We start from the raw sequence: 21718 nt of genomic DNA on the forward strand, positions 1-21718 counted from the left end.
CCCCCCCCCCCCCCCCACTCTTTGTTGTTTATGTTTACTTTGTATTTGCTGGATCAAATTATCTGTTGGCAGAACAACACAACTCCCCCACAGTGTAACTTCATTTTGTTCATTTCTATCATGCACACACAGTTAAGCAAACACACACGTCGAAGTGCCCAGTCTGAAGCCACTTGAAAATAAAGGGGGGAATCATTCTTTTACTTTCCTTTTACAGATTAATCTTCAGAATCACATCGAGTTTAACCAGTGGTTCTAGTCCTGATGCCAAGCTAAGCTAACCAGCTGCTAGCTGAAGCCTTCTATACAGATACGAGAGGAGAAAGCAAATAAGCATATTTCCCAAAATGGAACATGCGAGGCATTGATTGACAATGTTAGTGTGCATATACGCTGGACAGAAAAGCAGCATTAGATGCAGATTAATAACACAAAACAAGAGCCACTGCAAGAGTCAAAAAAGAAAGACTGCACAAACAATGTGAGTGACAATAACATCTGAATTGATTTCACAGATGGTGCTGGTTAAGTGTTGTCTCGAAGCCACTGGTTCCTGTCCAGTCCTGTCGGATAAACATTAGTAATATGTGAACACTCCATGTTTTGGCCTTCTTCAGGTATTGACAGTCTCGTGTTGCAGCAGCTCCCCTGGCCTCTGACATCTGAACCACTTGGACGACCTTCAACACTTGGAGCTCACTTCTGTAGCTTGTTCTGAACAGAAACAGTTATGTCTCATGTAGCTCACATTAGTTTCCCTGCTTTCACAGAAAAGGTACCAGGGATTTTTGAAATGTGAAGCTTAGTCCAAATTGGAGAGTGTTTCAAGTTCATGGAACCACTGTGTTTGATGTCTGCTGTCGGAGTGTGGAGAGACAGGATAGGCTGTTTACCCCAAAAAGTATTTATTTTGATTTCTAACTTTTCTCATTGTCAACAAGCCTTTGGAATCTGAAAAAGAAATTAATTACTGAAACTTAAGCCTGTATTTGAAAACAGCTTTCTGAGGCTAGTTTTCCACCACAGGAATAGCAGCTAGATATACTGTATTTTTATATATTCTGATCCAAATTGAAATTTGTGGCTGTGACATTTTAATATTTTATTATATTTAAAGAAGGCCAGTTTGGAAGCAAGGGTGAATGACAACAATGCAATGCAGTACAGTACAATGTACATCCTTTAGTTACTATTTCTGTTCTTCCTTGAAAAGAAATAAACACCTCTGCTGTCTGCGGGGTGATTAGTTAAAATGAACATTTTAAGTGTTATTCCGTTGTCGCTGCACACTGGCTCTGGGTTTTCTGTTTGCATTTGTTGAGAAAATTACCAGACTGGCTTTGAAGACACATTGTGCCAGAAACGGTCTTGGTTCTGTTTATTCTAAGACGCATTTTGTACAAAAAAAAATCTTGCTTTGAGCTGCCTCATTTGAGTGAACCTCCCACCTGTTTGCACCTCCCGACTGTGTACCCTGCACTCACAAAGCAAAGCAAATGTCACTGTCAGGAAATAACCAAGCCTTCAGATTACTGTTTCTACTGGTCATACACTGTCACACAAACCATATCTCTATGCACTCCCACCAGAAGCTGGACTGTTTCTACTGGTCGTACACTGTCACACAAATCGTATCTCTATGCACTCCCACCAGAAGCTGTTGATGCTTAGTCAGCGCCCTGTGATAAGCCAGACATCTGCCTTTGGTATTTCTCTGTTTTCTGCCCAAACACTGTTACAATTAGTTTCAAATCCCTAGCCCAGACTTCCTCTGTCCTAAAGCAGAGGCAGGGATAGATAATGAAATGAGGATTTAGCAGGCAACAAGTCCGTGGGAAAGCTCTTTTTGGTCTTGTGGCACAACTGGTTCATGTAGGGACATTCAACAGTCAAGCATCAAATTTAAAAAGGTAACTAACCATCATAAGGACTATTAATCCCTGCTTTTTCATCTTCACACCAACATCCTGTTGGTAAACACTGCTGAGTTTTTGAGGAGTGTACAAATAGTTTCAACATGTGCTTCACATAAATGAGTATTCAGTTAATGATCTCTTATTCAGAACTACATATGGGATAGTCAAAACGAAGTATGTGCCATCACTCTGTGATTTCTCTCTTTCGGGATTTGTTCTTCCAGCACGGTCTGGAAAAATAATTTCTAATATCTGGTTTTGTTTCGCTGGTTTTCTGCAGAAATATGACACAAATATGTACAGCTGATACAATGGTATGATGTTATGGTAGATATTAAATTATGATGGGCTACTTAGTGCAAAATACCTGATTAAATGGTACACAGTTAAAATTTATGATGGTCCGATGAGACTAATATCCTGTCTAGATAACGTGTCTGGCTTTAACCTCCAGCACTTTGTCAGTCTCGGTCAGTGCATATGTTTTATGTTTTAACAATTTGTGTATGTGCATACACAGATTCTAATAATAATGCATACTTGTGTGTGTGTTTTGCAGTGGAGAGTCTGGTGAGGCTGGTGAATGGATCATGGCCTCATGAAGGTCGGGTGGAGGTTTTCCATGAACGCCGCTGGGGGACGGTGTGTGACGATGTCTGGGATAAAAAGGACGGAGATGTGGTGTGTAGGATGCTTGGGTTCCAAGAAGCCAGAGAGATTCATAAGACCGGACGCTTTGGACAGGGTATGAGATGGTCAATGCACACATATAAGCATGATTTTACATGTTTTAGTCCTTCAGTAACAGATAGCGCACAGTTTTCAAGACTGTCCAAGTGTAGCTTGGTGTAACCGAGCTCACTAGATGAAACTGGCTGCAGCCACTTTAACTCAGTATTGTGTTTTGTGGTGAAGGAATGATGAAATATTAGCCCCAGCTTATGACTCTCATGTTCTGCATACGCTTGAGTCACAAAGATAATAATAAGTAAGACTTACAAAATGTTTTAACCCTGTAAAACCCCAAATTCTGAAGGCATTTCCCAAATCCTCATAGACTCTTCTAACCATACAGAATCAAAAATAACTGGTTCAAGAAAAATATATATTTTGACAGTTTGTCAAGGGACTTTTCAGAAAAGTCAAGATTGTGATGGGAAATATCTCTCTCACCTTTTTTTTTTGTAAAAGTTGAGCCACTTTCACACAAAGCCAGAGTGATTGTGTCATTTCTAGTTGCCATCTTTGTCTATATGAGATGAATCGACATAACTGGGAAACTGATTAACTACAGGAGCACAAGGATGAGTAAATCATAATATTTTATTATAAAATTGAAGGTGCTTTTCCTTTAAAGTTTTTCTTTAGGGATCAGTGGCCTTAATTTCAAATAAAGAACACCTCAGTCGCAGGTTGTCTATATGAGATGAATGGACATAACTGGGAAACTGATTAAATCAATGAAATGATTTTTGCCCACAGTATTTATCCACTGTGAAATTTACAAATGGAAGTAATTTTGATTTTTACTAACTCTACTATTTTTGCTATTGGGTGCTATTATTTAAACAGTGCCCTAAAATGCTGCAGGGATTAATATAAAGGTTTTATAAGTAAAGTCATATAAGCCAGATGTTGACAAGAAAGCCTCAGAGGTCATATCCACCGCTCTGTTTCTCTGTTTAGCTTATTCTCCAGTTAGCCTTACATCATTCAGAGTCTGTGTCCAGAGTTGTTACCAATAAGGCTGGAAAACTGGGGGAAAACCTTCGTTCCCGGGGATGACCTCCAGGCAACAGCAGTGACTAACATCACAGCTGGATTCAATTGAACACAGTCTGGAATTCAGATTTATCCTTTCAGATGAGTCACTCACCTTTTTGATTTTGATTTGATAGAAAGGTTCAGAGATGTGACTGTGTGCTGGTCTATAAAAAAAAGCAGGGCATTTCGCCAGACGTGCATTTGTCAAAGGAAACAGTTGTTCCTCATCCTTGAAATCTTTTCTCTTGTAAAACTAAAACATATAGTTTGAAAACACTTCCAACAGAGCATAAATCTCACTTCTGTGTTGCTATTGGAAGTCTGTTTTCGAGTGTGCACTTGGCTCATTGTTGCCCTGTGGGGTTACTGGTGGAGAAAACACCCGCTACAGTTGTGGTTCTTACCAGTGGGTGTTTTCCACTGCAACTTGGTGCATAACACTGAGACAAAAAAGACACTGCATAACAAAACCTACAAGGATCAGCAGCACAAAATTAAGAGTTATACTTTATTAGAACAGTTTTTCTTGAGAAAGGATGGGTCACATTTTACAGATTAACTTGCCCAAACTAACCCAACTAACAAGGCAAACATACCACAATCTGACTTAACGGAGCCAAGCAGATGTAATGGAAAAACACCTTCGGTCTCCTGAGCTCAGACTGTTCTCAGTGAATGAAATACTATACTAACAGCATTGCAGAGGTGACCAAACAAAAGCAAAAGAGGTTTTCTGACTTTGTAATCTCTGTGGATACACAGACATCATCCCTCAATTGGAAGCAGTTAGATAGATAGAAAAAGTGGACTTGTGCAGAACCCAGGCCTGACTGATGCTCTGCACCGTGTTCTTCTTCATCTGCCTTCATCTGAAACTTAGTGACTCTCCCTAATAGTTCCTTGAAATCCCACGCAATGTTTTGATCATTTGACACTAAGTTTGGGGTGAGCAGATGTAACCTTGTGGATATTCAAAATATATGTGTAAACCAAGAGCCAGTGCTTTAAAGGTCCATGTCCAACAAAGTAAAAACCCTCAGAAGGTGCAGCAGCAGCAGAACAGCTGGGTCTCGTGTACAACAACACTTGAGCTGGCTGCCGCCGCAGCCCTGTTTGCACTTTCTCCAGCACATACCTCATCTCCTGTGCACACATACATGGAGACGTGTGTGTGTGTGTGTGTGTGTGCGTGCGGTTTTTACGTGCTGCTCTCAAGATGTCAAACCAGCAGCCAGTTGCTTTGTTTTGCAGGAATGTTGGAAGTAAATGGTTTGACTAGGATGTTTTATTCAGAGCTCAGCCTTCAAATTCAGCATTTTTATCAGACTTTATAGAAATTTACATCATTTCTGACAAAATAAATAATTAGTATTTATCTACCCTGGAAGAAGGCTCCCTGCTCAGGTTCTCGTGCTGAAGTTTCTCACATTTCTTCCTATTAGTGTTTTGTTTTATCCAAATAATGGAATGAAGTAAAGAGGATGGCACTACTTATACACTGTAACAGACTGTAAAGCCTCAGTGCAGACAATGAAACTTTGCAATATCTTTGTCAGTCTTTTTTGTTTGTTTGTTTGTATGCAAGACATGGGCACAGATTTAAAAAAAAAAAAGTAACTCCAAGTACGGTAGCATACAGACATTTCAAACTGAGAAATGAGGCTCCTGCACTCGGTTTGTGGTCATCTCATGGTCAATTTGTGTCTCTTAGTGGTAGTTTTGTGTCTTTGTAGTTGTTTTTTTGTCTTAACCTTCACTTCATACAGAGGCTCTGGCCATTCACTAATACAGGTGTTTTCAAATGTGGACCACTATTCTGACTAAGAAGAAACCCAAGAGCCACTGTTGTGTGGTGCATAAAATTGATCGGCACCATTTTAATCGTGAAAGTCACCATGACTTGAAAGTGTTTTTAAAAATTCCTACAGTGAAACCACATTACTGAGGACATTGTCAGGGACCACCTGCAATACCTTTGTGGACCACCAGGGGGGCATGCCCCACTGGTTGAAAACCCCTGCACTAATCTGTCCATGATTCAAACTGACAGCTGAGTGATTAACAGCCTCTCTTCGCCTACCATGCATAAACCAAATGTTGTTCAATCTCTCACAACCAAGAACCACCTCCTCCAGTCACTGTTGCACATCTGCAACTTCCTGAAGCCTCCAGTGACTTTGGTTTTACAAGACAAAGTTTATAGCGGAGACAAAAACTGCCAAAAGCTTTGCATACCAGCTGGACTGTGTGTTTTATTATCGGATACAATATTATCTGATCAACAGTTCTGTGAGGAAGCAATGGGAGACCTCGATTTCTCAAAAAGGAGAATAGTGTACACACACTTCTAATGATGAATGTTTCTTTGGATTTAGACCCTGAATTATGTGGAAGTGGTATCATTGTTCCCTTTGTTTAATATCATTTGGCTCCAAGACTTTTTTAATTGTAGACTTTAAGTCACAAAGCAGAGTAAACCCAGCAGTGTTTAACTGGTTGATTCCCTGTCATTAGGTGCAAATATATCCTCCACATAAGTCACCCAGTCAGTGGGTTCAGTTGACTTTATGTATGATCTCAGTGGTTGATGCCCTACACACTGTGTGTGTTGCTCACACATTCAGCTGATGAAGAAACTCAGCAGCAGCTCCAGCCAACATGTTCAGTCTCTTTCTTTGCTCTTATATCATTTTGTGTGTGTGTGTGTATGAACACATATGGGGGAAGAGACGCCTGCATGAGCCATCAGAGGGAAGACTGCTGGTGCTGAAGTCCAGATGTGACCTTATTTTGCTTCCAGACATATTTTGATATCTGATGGGACCTTTGAGCTTCATGATAAACAAAACTTAAGACTTGAGTTAACTGTCATTTACCGCATTCTACATTTGTAACGACGACGGGGGCTCTCATTAAGTGTCTTTGAAAGGGGAATTTGTGAACTCCATTATATGTATTTATGGGTTTTCACTGCACAGTGGGCAGGATATGAGTAAAACAAGAACTGTAAAACAGGACAGGAAAAAGAAGTGAAAAATTAAAAGCAGATGTAATTAAATGGAAAAAAATAACAAGAAGAAGAAGGTCCTCAGATTAATGGAGCAAAGCCTGCGAGCCAGTTCAAGCGGTCGACTCAAGCTACATCTGCACGTGCCACTCCCTGCATCATCTAACACATACTTTCAGTTTGAATATCTGTTTAAGGTGTCAGAAATGCCCAGCTCCCCTTCTCACCGCCACCAGCATCCACCTGCAAGGTGTGACCAAGTCCCGGCTGTGATCCCTCTTCAGTCCATCTCTTTGTGCAAGTGTATATGCTACACGGAGTGATGAGGACAGAGGCAAGACACTAGTCAATACAGTGTGTTGTATTCACATGGAAATGAACGTTTTGACTTCGGCCGACTGATTGAAAAATATAAAGCTGCAAGTATGCAGAAAGACAGCCAAGGAAAAACCACAGAGACGTCAGACTGCACACAGGCCAGAAATAGTTTGTGCTCAAACATAAACGATAGGTGCTGGAGTTCTTGTAGAACACACAGCAGAGAAATGAGGTGCCTCATTACAGCTGTGTTACCGTTTCTGTTGGTGGGACACGTCAGGAGTTGGGGTGACGGCAGTGTGCTGTTGTGTGATGTCCAGGAGTTGACTCTGTACACCACAGCGAGGTGTCACAGCCCCATACCTCAGCTGCAGTGTGTTGGAGGCTCTGCGGGCTGCCAGGCCTTCATCCCAGAGATTGTCCAGTGGCAGAACAAAGGCTGGAATGGAGTGGATGTACAGGTCTTCCTCTCAGTGCTACGAGACGTCCTCAGCTGGTTCAGAATGATGCATCTAGACTTTTAACTAGATTGATTTATGGGTAAATCAATGTGTTTTGCTTTTCTAAATGTCGTATGACTTTTTATTTTGTGATGTATGTGTACTGTATTTAAAGTGTATTGAAACATTGTGTGATAATGCACTTTAAATACGCTGTGATTGATTGATTGATTGATTGATTGATTGATGGACGTCATACTTGTTTCCGTGCAGGTACTGGAATGATCTGGATGGATGACGTCGCTTGCACAGGGACTGAGGACACCATTTTCCAGTGTAAATTTTCTGGTTGGGGCAAAACCAACTGCGGCCATGTCGAAGATGCCGGAGTGACCTGTGCCATCTAATCTTCAGAACCCGACACCGCTGCAGCTGCTGAATATCTTCTCAAACAGTGCCTTAAATCTTTAAGAAGCTACAAGTTGCACAACATGGCAATATTTTGCTTATTTATCTGCAAGATTGCACGGGCTCACCTGAAAAGCCTCTGTGTTCTGTATCATCTAAATCTGCAGCTTTTTTAGAAGGTCACAACTAAACATGAGGCTATTGTAGCCACAAGTCTGAATCATGGGGCCAGTGAAGTTGTGCACACTTTCAAATGTTATCCATTTCAACCTTCACAAAACACAATGTTTTCATTAAGTGCACTGTGGAAACTGGTACGCAGGAAAATGACTACATGAAGAGACTCTTCATCAGGACCGATATATCAGACTGAGTTACAGAGATTGTGCGTCTTCAAAGGGCTTAAAGTCAACTTTTAGGGCGCAGGTCAGAGGCTCATTTGGGTCAGGCTTGCTGTTTCGACTTCTCCGTCATCCCGGAGCCTTCATTTGTCAGCTTGGAGATACAAGGTGCTGATGAGCTGAAGAGGCACATAAAGAAACGGACAAGGCTGTGCCAATAATGAACTGATTATTTGTTTAGCTGCTATTCAAAGTATTACATAGGAACGGCTGAGCATACCACAGCATTACCTTATTATATATAATATAACACTGCACTGCAGGTAATCATTTGGTTATTTGCAAGTCAAAGATGCTAAGAAGTTGAAGTTGAAGCTGGACTGATTTGGCCAAAACTGTCAGTTTTTTCCAGCCCCTTTCAGACATTCACACCTTTCCGTTAATCTTCTGTCTGAATGAACACCCCGGTCAGTTGTCTGTAAAATTTACAACAGCAAACTTGCCTACAGTATATGTTAAGGTTTTGTGTTTCATTTAGTTTATATGTCCCCAAATTAAGTGTTGCAGCTTTTTGGTTAGCACAGTTTTAACCTCAACATCTAGCCTTTGTTTAACTGGCAAATCACCAAATCAGTGCTTAATGTGTACTTTATATTTTTAAAAAGTGAAAAGGCAGATTTTAGAAAGGGTTAACAGTCACTGTAGTTGACAGATGAAGTGATTATGTGTTGAGAGAGGAGAGAAAAGATGAGTCTAAACAGATGGATGTATGGAGACCTGCCCTGTGTGATTTACAGTAGTGGGTCTGTCAGTGTTTACTGCCAAAAGTTGGCTTCTTTCAGCCTTAATGCACGGACATATGTGTACATACACGCACACCAAACTAACCATAATGGACTAGCTTTTTATTATAAGTTTTATGCCTCTCTCAGTGAGACTTGATCTTTATGGCTGCTCTCAAATCCATAAAAGCTGGTACCTCCCAAGTGTCTTTGCTCACTTCTCTCTTTGAGCCAAGAGGAGACATCAATCCACAGGTTGAAATAAAATATATGCAGGAACCTGTCTTTTTTCCCCCAGTTGTGTTTTATATTTGAAAAGGGAAAACATTTTAGTGCATTTTAAAATTTGGCAAATTCACAGACCCAACATTTCCCTCCCAAGGGCTATAGTTGAATTGCTCATATTGTCTGTAGCGAAATTCATTTGTGTAACATCTCCTAGTTTAAACAAATCAAAACCTGCCTGGCCCACTTGCTTGTTATGAAAATTAATCTACACTCATGATATCAATTTAAGAGTTTGTGTCCAAGTGAAAGGATAAAAAAATGTTTCATGGTGCTGCAGCCAGAAATGACTTGCTACCACGCGCTAAAGTGCCTCGGGGTTTGTCAGGGTTTCTGTTTTCAACCACAACTCTGCCACAGAAGGAGACAAATGAAAGCACATTTTGGGAAAAGGGAAAATGAGGTGACAAACTAGATTCAGTTAACCACCGTGTCTCAAAAGAAGCTATAGCAACATGAAAAAGAAATATGGGTTTTTCTTTTTTTTTTTTTTACAAAAGTTGATTGGATAACTTGCTTAGTAACTAAACTAAAGCATCTTGTCTTGTCATGGACTTGCTTCTGGTACAGAATGCTGGGATCAGTTTATACATCTGCACTATGCCATAACTTTTTTGTTTGTTTGTTTGTTTTACCTTTTGGCATTTCCAACAAACAGTATACACAATGAAAACATTAAATTTTTAGACGTGATGAAAACAGCATGGACTGACTGGCCTACCAGTGAGCTAGCTGGCTTTCATCTTTGCTTATGTTAAAGCTGGACACTTTTCATTTTGAACATCCTCCCACAACTAAATGTATTTTGCCTGATGTTCTATCACAGTTAAATTGCAGCCTATTGATTAACAGAAAGATCGGTGCTGTGATGTGACTTTCTGATTGGTTAGCAGCTCCTCTGTCCTCAGATCAATGCTTCAACCTCATGGGGTCAAATAACCCAAATACTTGGATATAGAAAATTTTAAGTGTGCCAGTGCCATAGCTTTGGAAGTGAGAACACAATGCTAAACCAAGTGCACTTAACAAGTACAGATTTTAAAGTGTAATGTATAATTGGCTGTACATGGGGCTTTTTGTTTGCAACTTTGAAATAATGGCTCTAGCACTTCTGCATATGCAAATGTATGTTTATTTTTATTACACTGTGCTGGTCATGGCACATAGTATAAGGGCTACGGAGTTAACAACATGCATTGAAAAATACATGTTTTACTTGGTGTTCTGTTGATTTGTACCACTAAAATGCTGTATACACACTGCCCACATAATAAAATGTAGATTTGTTTAAACAGCAGAACTGTGTTATTCCTGATAAAACTGAGAGAGGCGAATTGAAAACAGGCAGAAGAGGACGTTGACTTAGACATGTGTCGTTATTCCTGATAAAACTGAGAGACGCGAATTGAAAACAGGCACTTTGAAGAAGAGGACGTTGACTTAGACATGTGTGTGAGTTGTACACATGATCACAAATGTCCACCATGCATGTGCTCTGACTGACAGCACTGAAGTGCAGAATGAAGGGTTCCACATGTGAAACAACTGGCTGATCTCCAGCACACATGGTCGACAGTCAGGACGAAGGCTGTGAAGCCAGTTTGATTAAGATTAGCGTGTTTTCATTTGTCCTCTAGGAAGGTGGGATTACCTCTTTTTTTATTTAATAAGGTAAAATGTGAAGGTGTGGGTAGTTTCTGACCCAGGGATCAACTGTAGAGCCCAGTTTGATCATATGTAATAAAATAATATGGTGTTGTTATAGTAATAGAAAGTAATTTTGAAGTTGCTTAGTGTCTCTTTTTTAATTTTGTCTTTTTATTCATTTTGTGTTCTCTTTTGTTTCTTGTTTAGGTAATTAGTCTTTTTGTAGTTGTTTTGTGTCTCTGTGGTCAGTGTCAGTTTTTGGTGATTTTGCTTCATTCTTGGTTGTTTTATGTGTTTTAACTGAGTTTCATGGCATTAAAATATTCACTTCATACAGAGGCTCTGGTTCACAGGCCTGAGGGAACCATCTACAGTTTTATGGCCTCTAGGAAAACCCCTGATCGAAACTTTGAAAACTACTATATGGACTTTATGGGGTCATTGTTCTCTCCATTTCTGAACTGTTTAATTTTGCTTTCTTAAACCCTAGTACTCCTGACAATTAAAGAGAAATCTGGAGACACTGGGCGCTGAGAGGAAGACATTATTTCACATTTGCATGTTATCAAACAACATGCGGGCATAGACTACACGTAGTGTACACACAGTAAACACAAATTCACATCACATTTCCAAAAAAGTGAGTAAAATATGATACAATAACAACTGGCCATATGTTAGCACAACAATAGTGAAATGTTCACAAATTAAGCTGCTTCAAGGTGCAGAGTTATCCATGCAAGTTAGACGGACCTTATTTTTGTATTTGAATAAGTTCATAAAATTGTGTTTATGTTCTTGATCTGATCATGACAGTAAGCATCCTCCTGTCTTTCTCTGTGGATGTCTCTTTCTTTTCTGACCACTCTGTAAAATGTGCCAGAACATGTGGCAGCAGAGCCCTCAAACATGACTTAATTTCCTTTCAGGGAGACAAGAAATGGGACTAAACAGAGGGAAAATCCTCTCCATGTACATTTGTCTCCAGATCAAATTCCTGCTCCTCTTCCTCATAATGAAATAATTTCCCTCCACACAGATGAGACTGGGCTGGGAACATCTGCAGTGTGTGTTAAGGAGCTGAAACAAAAATGGGTCCATGAGAGTTGAGGTCGAGGTCAGCGCCTTGCAACAAGTCAGTGATGTTAGAGTGAGAACAGACACATGTGATAATAAAATGACACAGATCTTTCTTAAATTGCTCCTATTGCCCATGTGCTGTAACAGCTTTATCGTCACAAAAGTCTATGACACTGGAACCCCTACAAGGCTGACATTAAAATATATATCTGGCCATATGTTTGTAATGAACAATTTAGAATCTATCTATCTATCTATTTGACTAACTGACCAGCCTTTTGCCATAATATCACAAATTTCAGGAAAACACTGACCTGCCTTTTACCATAATATCACAAATTTCAGGAAAACACGACTGCACTTGATATAGACACAACATTTAGTTTTATATTATCACTGACCTCAGCTGGTGAAATAGGTGTATTACCACTATAACAGATTTGAAAAAGGTCCTTAAATACCTTTGAAGTAACGATGTGCACTCTTTTATAGTAATGTAGCCGAGTTTTTACGTGGGCTCAACTAGACATACAGTAACAACAGCATTCTCTAGATGCTAAAGTATTATCACGGAAGGAAAGTGGAGTGTTGTCTGAGCTCTGTTGCTGTCATGAACAAACGCGATGTTTTCATTTTGTCCCTTCACGGCCCCCGTACTGGGACTATCGGTTTGAATGGTCGGCGCGTGAAAACGGTAGTAGTTTGTGACGGTGTAAAGACATTTCAGGTAATGTTACATTACTTTTACTAAATTGATGATTTATATCATTCAAAACACAACACATAACTTCATATCGACTGTCGTTATGTTAACACCAGTAAAGTTTTGAATAATTTAGCGTCAAAGCTAAGGTTGCGGTCGACGCCAAGTTTGGTCGCTAACGTTAACGTTTTGACTAAATGTTAGCTTAATAATGTCCTATTGCCGACAAATAAGGTGTCCAGTAACACTTAATGTCCTTTAAGATGCATTATACTTTAATTGCTATTAAGTTTGCAGCTGCCAAATACTGACGCGATTCCTGTTTAACGCAAAAGAAATTGCGGCATTTTACACTGACGTTACCTCACAACACCATAAACGTAGGCCAGCATCAATTCAAAATTGTTTATTTTATTGTAGCTTTACGTAGTCGTACATAAAGACAACGTTATATATGATCTTTTTACATATATTTAGGATTTTAATTCGTCTTATTTCACTTACATCAAATATGGCTTCATTTTATGAAATGCTAACTTTTAGAAATGAAGTCATGCTACACTACAAGCTTAAACTGGTCGATTTCACCTTGTTAGGTACGTCTATAGTGCTGTCCAGAAAAGTTAAATACTGTGCGTTTGGGTCATTAACTGTATTACAATATGGGTTTTCCTCTGACAGAATGGCCTCTTCTGCCCGATGTGCTGACGACAGCGCCTTCAGGACCCCTAAAGCAGTCCCAGTGAGGAGATCTGTAAGCAACGGAGGGATCCCAGTCACCATCCCAGCTTCACCTTTCATGAAGAAGTTGGGCTGTGGGACTGGAGTCACTGTTTACCTCATGAACAGGTTTGTTGTGTCTGTCAAATGGATTTACATTACTTCACGTTTATTTTTCCATAATCTTCTTGGCCTAGCTTCATATATTCCTTCACATCAAACTGCATTCAGAATTTAGCTGGTGTACTGTTCCTTAGTTAATAAATGTACATACCAAGCAGAGAATCATTTAAAATATCCTACAGGGTCTGTAACAAGTTTTGCTTGTAGATAATTAATAACAAAAGCTCTTAATGTAAAAAAACAAGTCTCAGCTTTTACCCTGACCATGGTTCAAATTTGTTTGCTGCATATTCCATAGAAAGAATATAGTGGGCATAAAACTGCAGCTTTTATTGAAATAATGCTGCATATTGTCCTGTAAATCTGTGCTAAATTGTATTAAAGTTTTACATTTACATTTTAAAAATTTTAAAATGTACATCTGATTTGTTTAATTTAAAACTTGTTTAAAACTTAAACATTTTAAATGTAAAATTTAACATTTATATTTCTAAATCAAACGGATGATTTGCTGCTTTTCTTTGTACATCCTTGTAAAACAGTCTATTTGAAGATGTCACTTTGGCCTTGAATTTAGTCATTGATTAATCAAGACAGGTAATCTACTGATTAATCTGTATTGGAGGCAATTGTTGGGCCATGGATAATAGCCAAATGGGTGTATGAAGTTTTGTGATACTCCTTCTATTCCAGAACAATTTATGTACAGTCTTATGCAAAAGTTTAGGCACCCCTTGATAAATAACAGATTTTGGTGATTTTTTATTTGAACAGATGTTAACACAGTTTCTCTTGGAAATGGAAAAAATGCACAATATTTTCAGCAAACAGTGATGCATAGTTACTTCTTATGCCATAAATTGAACAAAAATAAAAAATAAAAACATTATTATGGCATGGTGCAAAAGTTTGGGCACCCTAAGAGTTCCAGAGTCTCAAAGTCTCTCACAAGGTATCAGACCTTAATCAGCTCGTTAGATCTGATGCACAGCAACAGCTGTCATTGGTAAATGCCAATTTCAAAGCTGTACAAATACTTTGACTCTTCAAACCTTGTGCACACACTTGTGGACACCCAGCAACCATGGGTTCCTCTAAGCAGCTGTGTAAGACCCTGAAAATGAAAGTTATTGACGCCCACAATGCAGGAGAAGGCTACAAGAAGATAGCAAAGCGTTGTCAGCTTGCAGTTTCCACAGTAAGAAATGTAATTAAGAGATGGCAGATCAGGGGAACTGTGGAGGTCAAGATGAGATCTGGAAGACCAAGAAAACTCTCGGACAGAACTGCTCGTATGCTGGTCAGAAAGACAAATCAAAACCCCCATTTGACTGCAAAAAACCTGCAGGAAGATTTAGCAGACTCAGGAGTGGTGGTGCACCGTTCCACTGTGCAGCGATGCTTGCACAGACAAGGCCTTCATGGAAGAGTCAGCAGAAGAAAACCTTATCTGCGTCCCCATCATAAAATCCAACGTCTGAAGTATGCAACAGGACATCTACAGAAGCCCGATGCGTTTTGGAAACAAGTGCTGTGGACTGATGAAGTTAAAATAGAACTCTTTGGACACAATCAGCAAAGGCATGTTTGGAGAAAAAAAGGAGCAGCATTTCATGAAAAGAACACCTTGCCAACTATTAAGCATGGGGGTGGATCTATCATGCTCTGGGGTTGTGTTGCAGCCAGTGGCACAGGAAACATTGCACGGGTGGAGGGAAGAATGGATTCCACTAAATACCAGCAAATTCTGGAAGCAAACATCACACCATCTGTAAAAAAGCTGAAGCTGAAAAGAGGATGGCTTCTACAACAGGACAATGATCCTAAACATACCTCGAAATCCACTATGGAATACCTCAAGAGACGCAGGCTGAAGGTTTTGGAATGGCCATCACAGTCCCCTGATTTAAACATCATTGAAAATTTGTGGGTAGATCTTAAAAGAGCTGTGCATGCAAGACGACCAAAGAATATTACAGAACTAGAAGCCTTTTGCAAGGAAGAATGGGAGAAGATCCCAAGTACAAGAATTGAAAGACTTTTAGCTGGCTATGAAAAGCGTGTGTAGCTTTAGGTTCCCTATAACCATGCAGACCCATATCCAGCACAAGAGAATAAACATTGCTGTGCTGTTTCTGAAGCTGTGTATAAATATTGAATCAAATCACTGTATTGTTGAACAAATGATTTCAGAGTTGGGGAGCTGAATGCATCTCCCTGGGCTGTAAAGAAGATCAACCGTAAATGTGCAGCCAAACAGGTGAAGGTTTATGAGAAGCGCCTGAACGAAGAGGCAAAGGTCCTGAAGGAAATCCATCATCCGAATATTGTTGGTAAGACAAGACATCGTTACAGTACTTTGACTGTGATTGGTTGGCTTGGTTGGGTGATATTACTCAGACTTTCATTGTATCCTGTGTAACAGATTCAGAACTGAGACATGTCAGAATTGCATCAGAACTTTGATCATATGGCCCAACAAAAGCTCAGGTGTTTTTAAATCAGCAGCAATGAAATGTTTTTCTCAACTGTAGGAACAGCAACAAAAGTCTTTACCCTATCAGTGGCCCTTACAAAAGCCACTATCTCACATTTCATTAATTTTTAACAGTTGTCACAAATAGGAAAAAATACAAGCAGTAGTTACTTTGTTGATCACTTGCTTTAGATTCAAATCAAATGCTCAAACTTTACATAAGTTGTACTGTGTTTTTGATTGGCTTGTTATTTTCCCACTAAGTATTTAAGTCAGTATTTGGTTATTATTATAGGTCTGGACATGATAGCTGATTCCACATAGCTTTTATTTTGTTCTGTCACATTAAATATACATTGGCATTATATTCCTATTGTTAACTTTATACATCCTTGTCCTAACAACAAGGTTTCCGAGCCTTCACCACGGCTAAAGATGGCTCCAGGTGTTTGGCCATGGAGTATGGAGGAGAGCAGTCGCTCAATGACCTGATAGAGAAGAGGAGAGAGGATGGCCTGAAATGTTTTCCTGTGGCCAACATAGAAAAAGTGGCGCTGCATGTGGCGCGTGGTCTGCAGGTAAATTATTACACCCCTTCTACCTCGTGATAGCATGTGCCATCTGGATCGGACATTCTCATAGGTAAAAATTTCAACACGACAGGCAGGTTTCTGAGTGACAGCTTGCCCAGCTTTAAGTAGACATGGCATGAAATGGGAAGAAGTGTTGATCTTTTATTAAAAAAAAAAGAACATATGTTTATTAAACAAACATCTTCATAGGAAACTGTAAACAAAGATCCAGTCAAAATGTCAGTTTTTGCTCTTTTCCAATTCATATTTGTGTCCTCAACATCAGCCATGTTTTAACTTAATTTTATAAATGCGGAACCTAATGTGTACCTGAATACAGAAGGACATTGTTAAGCCTAATGTATCAGTAATGATCTCTGTATTGGACTTTGCAGTATCTTCACAATAGGAAGAAGCTGCTGCATGGTGACATGAAGTCATGTAACGTGGTCATCAAAGGCGACTTTGAAATGGTCAAGATCTGTGATGTTGGTGTGTCTCTGCAGCTGGACAAGAACATGAGAGGTAATGTTTACAGTCATGAGCTACACAATGACATGAACCCAAATAACACTGTACCCTGTATGGAGAGAAACTGGGAACACAAAGGACTACCACTAATTGTGCATGAGACTAAAAGCAGTTTGTGCTTGCTAGTTTTGAAATACTGCATGGCCCTTGCTTAGTCCTGCCTTTCCAGAATGCCTAATACATCCCACCACAATGGCACCACTTGAGGTGCCATTGTAATGAGATGAGGTTTTAATGTTGTGGCTGATCAGCGTATATTGTATGCTATATACTGCTAGTCATATTGCCAAACACCAGATTTATTGAACAAAAATTGAAGATCCCAGTAGAGAAATGAGTCACTTCTGAGTCCTGAATAGAAGAGAACCTTTTGATATTTGCACCTGAGACCTGTGACAGAATAATTCAGTTCAATTTAGTTTATCTGTATAGAAACAAATCACCACAAAACAGCATTTTACATTAGCATTCAGTGATAAGAAAGTTAAGTTAGAAAGATTCAATAAGGGATTTGTTGGCTATGCTCAACAAATTCAGGCATTTTACCATCTTAGAACTGAATCCAAAATGAAGTGAACTATTGCAACCCAGACTTAGAATGGTAACGATTTCTGATTCCCACCAACCTCTAAAAATGTAACAAGCTACCTTTATTAGTAGTACTCTTATTGGTAAATTTTTCTTTTTTCCTCCTCCTCCCTTTGCACAAATTGGAAACACCCTCACACACACACTACAATCTTGTAAAACACTACATCTTTTTGTAATGTCATGTATCTGTTGTCTTGTCTCCCACATTACAGTGCCTCGCGAAAGTATTCGGCCCCCTTGAACTTTGCGACCTTTTGCCACATTTCAGGCTTCAAACATAAAGATATAAAACTGTAATTTTTTGTGAAGAATCAACAACAAGTGGGACACAATCATGAAGTGGAACGAAATTTATTGGATATTTCAAACTTTTTTAACAAATAAAAAAACTGAAAAATTGGGCGTGCAAAATTATTCAAATCCACATAAGGGATGACGGCAACATTCATAGATCCTGGAATGCACAATGAGGGGCAATGTTCATTCCTATTACAGAGGCCCACTGAAATTTTTTTGAGGAAAAGCTGTGTTAGACTGCATATTGTTTATAGTAAAGTATTTTTATATACAAATATAAAAATGAAAATGTTTCTGGAGTGGGACTTTAATTAATTATAGAAGTTGTGCAGAAGCTGCCCATAGCTCTACACAGTGATCCATGTGTGTACTGTATGTGTTTCTATGCTGCTCCAAATGAGTCTGTTCTGGTTCAACTTGTCTTATTAAATGAGCTTAAAAATAAAGTGACACCTTAGTTATAAAACACTGAGCAGGCTGTAACACACAAGAGTGTGTCCAAACATAACGTTTTGCATTGTTGCCAAAAAGTTCGATTTTGGTTTCATCTGACCAGAGCACCTTCTTCCACATGTTTGGTGTGTCTCCCAGGTGGCTTGTGGCAAACTTTAAATGACACTTTTTATGGATATCTTTAAGAAATGGCTTTCTTCTTGCCACTCTTCCATAAAGGCCAGATTTGTGCAGTATACGACTGATTGTTGTCCTATGGACAGAGTCTCCCACCTCAGCTGTAGATCTCTGCAGTTCATCCAGAGTGATCATGGGCCTCTTGGCTGCATCTCTGATCAGTCTTCTCTTTGTATGAGCTGAAAGTTTAGAGGGATGGCCAGGTCTTGGTAGATTTGCAGTGGTCTGATACTCCTTCCATTTCAATGTTATCGCTTGCACAGTGCTCTTTGGGATGTTTAAAGCTTGGGAAATCTTTTTGTATCCAAATCCGGCGTTAAACTTCTCCACAACAGTATCTCGGACCTGCCTGGTGTGTTCCTGGTGTGTTCCTTGTTCTTCATGATGCTCTTTGCGCTTTAAACGGACCTCTGAGACTATCACAGTGCAGGTGCATTTATACGGAGACTTGATTACACACAGGTGGGTTCTATTTATCATCATTAGTCATTTAGGTCAACATTGGATCATTCAGAGATCCTCACTGAACTTCTGGAGAGAGTTTGCTGCACTGAAAGTAAAGGGGCTGAATAATTTTGCACGCCCAATTTTTCAGTTTTTTATTTGTTAAAAAAGTTTGAAATATCCAATAAACTTCGTTCCACTTCATGATTGTGTCCCACTTGTTGTTGATTCTTCACAAAAAATTACAGTTTTATATCTTTATGTTTGAAGCCTGAAATGTGGCAAAAGGCCGCAAAGTTCAAGGGGGCCGAATACTTTCGCAAGGCACTGTAGGTCCTGTTTTGTTGATGTGTTATTGTTTCAGTAAAAAAAAAAAACTGGTAATGATTAAATATTTATTTGCCCCACAGGATAAATTGTCAGTTTGCTAATCTCTAATCTAGTGCAATAACCAGGTAAAATGTTTAAATGTGTCCAGTACTGATACATGCAAAACTAATAGCATTTCCCTCAGCCCCAGCTGTTCAGGTTTAGATGATGAGCTTGATAAACTTGATACCCGTTAAATAGCAGTGTCATTTTAAGCACACAGGTGTAGATCTAAGCCTTGTTGGACAGCTTGAGAGAAGTCTCTGAAGCAGAATTTAAACAAACAAAAACACAAATGGCAGAAACATTTGCTTAGAATTGACTTTACAGCAGTGGATCGACTTTGTTTCTCTGTCCTGTCAAAACCTCAAATTCTTGCATGTCATGCTTTGACTCTTCTTGTGTATCAGCAACCAGGGTGTTTCCCATTTTGGACTTAAACTCTTTGCGAACAACTGAATGTTGCTTTGACTGTAAAACAGAACATGGGCTTGGTGTTTTACAAACACTAACTTTGAGTGGTGAATTTTTCTGTTCTTCTCTGTCCACAGTGTCAGACCCAAAGGTGGAGTACATAGGCACAGAGCCATGGAAGCCAAAAGAGGCGCTGAAGGAGGGCGGAGAGATCACCGACAAGGCCGACATCTTCGCCTATGGTCTGACTCTGTGGGAGATGATGACGCTGGCCATGCCTCATCTGGAGATGTTGGATGATGAGGGCGGTGAAGGTGAGACTTTCCGATCACACTAGAAACCACTGAACTTTGTACTCTTTAGTTGTAATTTGAGCCAAAAATCATTTAATAATTTGATTATTTTTTATTTTGAACCTCTGGTCAGACAAAAGATGTCACCTGATTTGTTTCCTAGACTAACTGATTAAGGAAATCACATTACTGCATGTGCTGTCTGTATTTCAGAGGACTCGGAGGAGAGTTTTGATGAAGATGCCTATTATGAGAGGTTGGGAACGAGGCCGCCACTGGATGCTGAGTCTCTGGGCAGCTCATACCAGAGGATGGTGGAGCTCTTCTATCTGTGCACAGAGGAGGACCCCAAGAAGAGACCCTCAGCCTCCCAGATTGTGCAGGCTTTAGAGAGCAATGCCCCGCTGGAGAAAACACCCTGTGAGGTGATCGTTATTGACTAATTATCTTTTTTTGTTGTTGTTGTTAGAGCTATATGTGCTAGGGTGTTCAAGGTCCAGTCTGTCAAGGTTGTTGTTTAATGTCAAGTCAAGAAGGATTTTTTGTCAGGGATTTAAATTAAATATTGCAGACTGTATGGGCATAACCTGAACCCCCTTCTCATTTTTCCCTGTTGGAGGTTTTTTATAACCTCCAGGGAACAGTAAAGATGCAGAAGTAGACTTTAAATGAGCAACAACAGCTCACTAAAGGATAAGGACAGCATTTTAATAGTATTCTCAGCAATATACATATAGAAACTTAAAGCCAACAATGAAGTGCCTCAACTCAGTTAATGTTTGGCAGTTCTGGTCTTGATTAGCTTATTCATTTGTACCATATGTCAACATTTGAGAGCATCTGAAGTAGCAAGATTCAATTGGCTGAGATCTCTGTGTGAGCTCTCTGCTTTGTTTTCAGTCCTCTAGCTGTTTTCATGGAGATCTAGCTCATGTACAGTTGTATAGCTACCATCTTGGCCAGGTCTCCCTTAGAAAAGAGATCTTGATCTCAACAGGACTTCCTGGTAAAATGAAGATTAAACAATTATGGTTGTTTGCACGTCTGGTGCTATTATGTAATGAGGTAAAAAAAAGAAGTTGTATAGGGATTAAAGTACTATTAATGAAGAAGCTTACTGGCCTTATTGTTTGCCATTTTGACACTTTCAATAGCACATTATTTCCCCCTTTCATTTCTATTATGTCGTCCTTGCTATGTACTTTGAGCAGTTTTTGCTCTCATCTAGTCTAAATGTTTTAATTTTATTACCTCTTCTTGTATTGTTATTCCTGAATGTGATTTAGATCCCTGTGATCTCAGTCTCACTTGACATTGATTCTGCCACGTTTGCATTAGCAGTGAGCTCCCTTGCATCAAACCGAGCGCTCTTTTCCTCTCTAAGCTGCACTAACCAATAAACGGTCATTGGTTTGTGCCTCAGCTGCTATTCAATGCTAGGTGTATAGGGCAGGCAGAATTGCTTTCACAATGTCAAACATGTTGGATTAGTTTTTGAACCAGTCTCGGTGACAAACGCATTGGATTTGTTTTTGAACCATTCTCTTCCTGTCTACAGCTCATCACG

The 21718-nt window shown here is 39.6% G+C and overlaps 2 protein-coding genes across 3 annotated transcripts in view; both read left to right on the forward strand.

Moving 5' to 3' along the window:
- Positions 1-9259, forward strand: part of scara5 (scavenger receptor class A, member 5 (putative)) — a 42922-nt gene extending 33663 nt beyond the window's left edge. Inside the window, exons 11-12 of the mRNA XM_020587579.1 lie at positions 2476-2661; positions 7719-9259. Coding sequence (XP_020443235.1) covers positions 2476-2661; positions 7719-7852 — 320 coding nt within the window. The 3' untranslated portion in view covers positions 7853-9259. The remainder of the gene's footprint in view (positions 1-2475; positions 2662-7718) is intronic.
- Positions 9260-12607: 3348 nt separating this feature from the next.
- Positions 12608-21235, forward strand: pbk (PDZ binding kinase). Of its 2 annotated transcripts, none has more exons than XM_020587578.1 (7): positions 12608-12715; positions 13373-13540; positions 15728-15867; positions 16419-16588; positions 16978-17107; positions 19996-20172; positions 20365-21235. In XM_020587578.1, the coding sequence occupies exons 2-7, from the start codon at positions 13374-13376 to the stop codon at positions 20592-20594; spliced, it is 1014 nt and encodes a 337-aa protein (XP_020443234.1). In that variant the 5' UTR covers positions 12608-12715; position 13373; the 3' UTR covers positions 20595-21235. The 2 variants fall into 2 exon arrangements, with proteins under 2 accessions (XP_020443234.1, XP_020443233.1); XM_020587577.1 differs by lacking the exon at positions 12608-12715 and adding an exon at positions 13134-13287 and having other exon boundaries at positions 20365-20594.
- Positions 21236-21718: the final 483 nt, after the last annotated feature.

Source organism: Monopterus albus, unplaced genomic scaffold, assembly GCF_001952655.1.
Source record: "Monopterus albus unplaced genomic scaffold, M_albus_1.0 scaffold463.1, whole genome shotgun sequence".
Classification (NCBI taxonomy): Eukaryota; Metazoa; Chordata; class Actinopteri; order Synbranchiformes; family Synbranchidae; genus Monopterus; species Monopterus albus.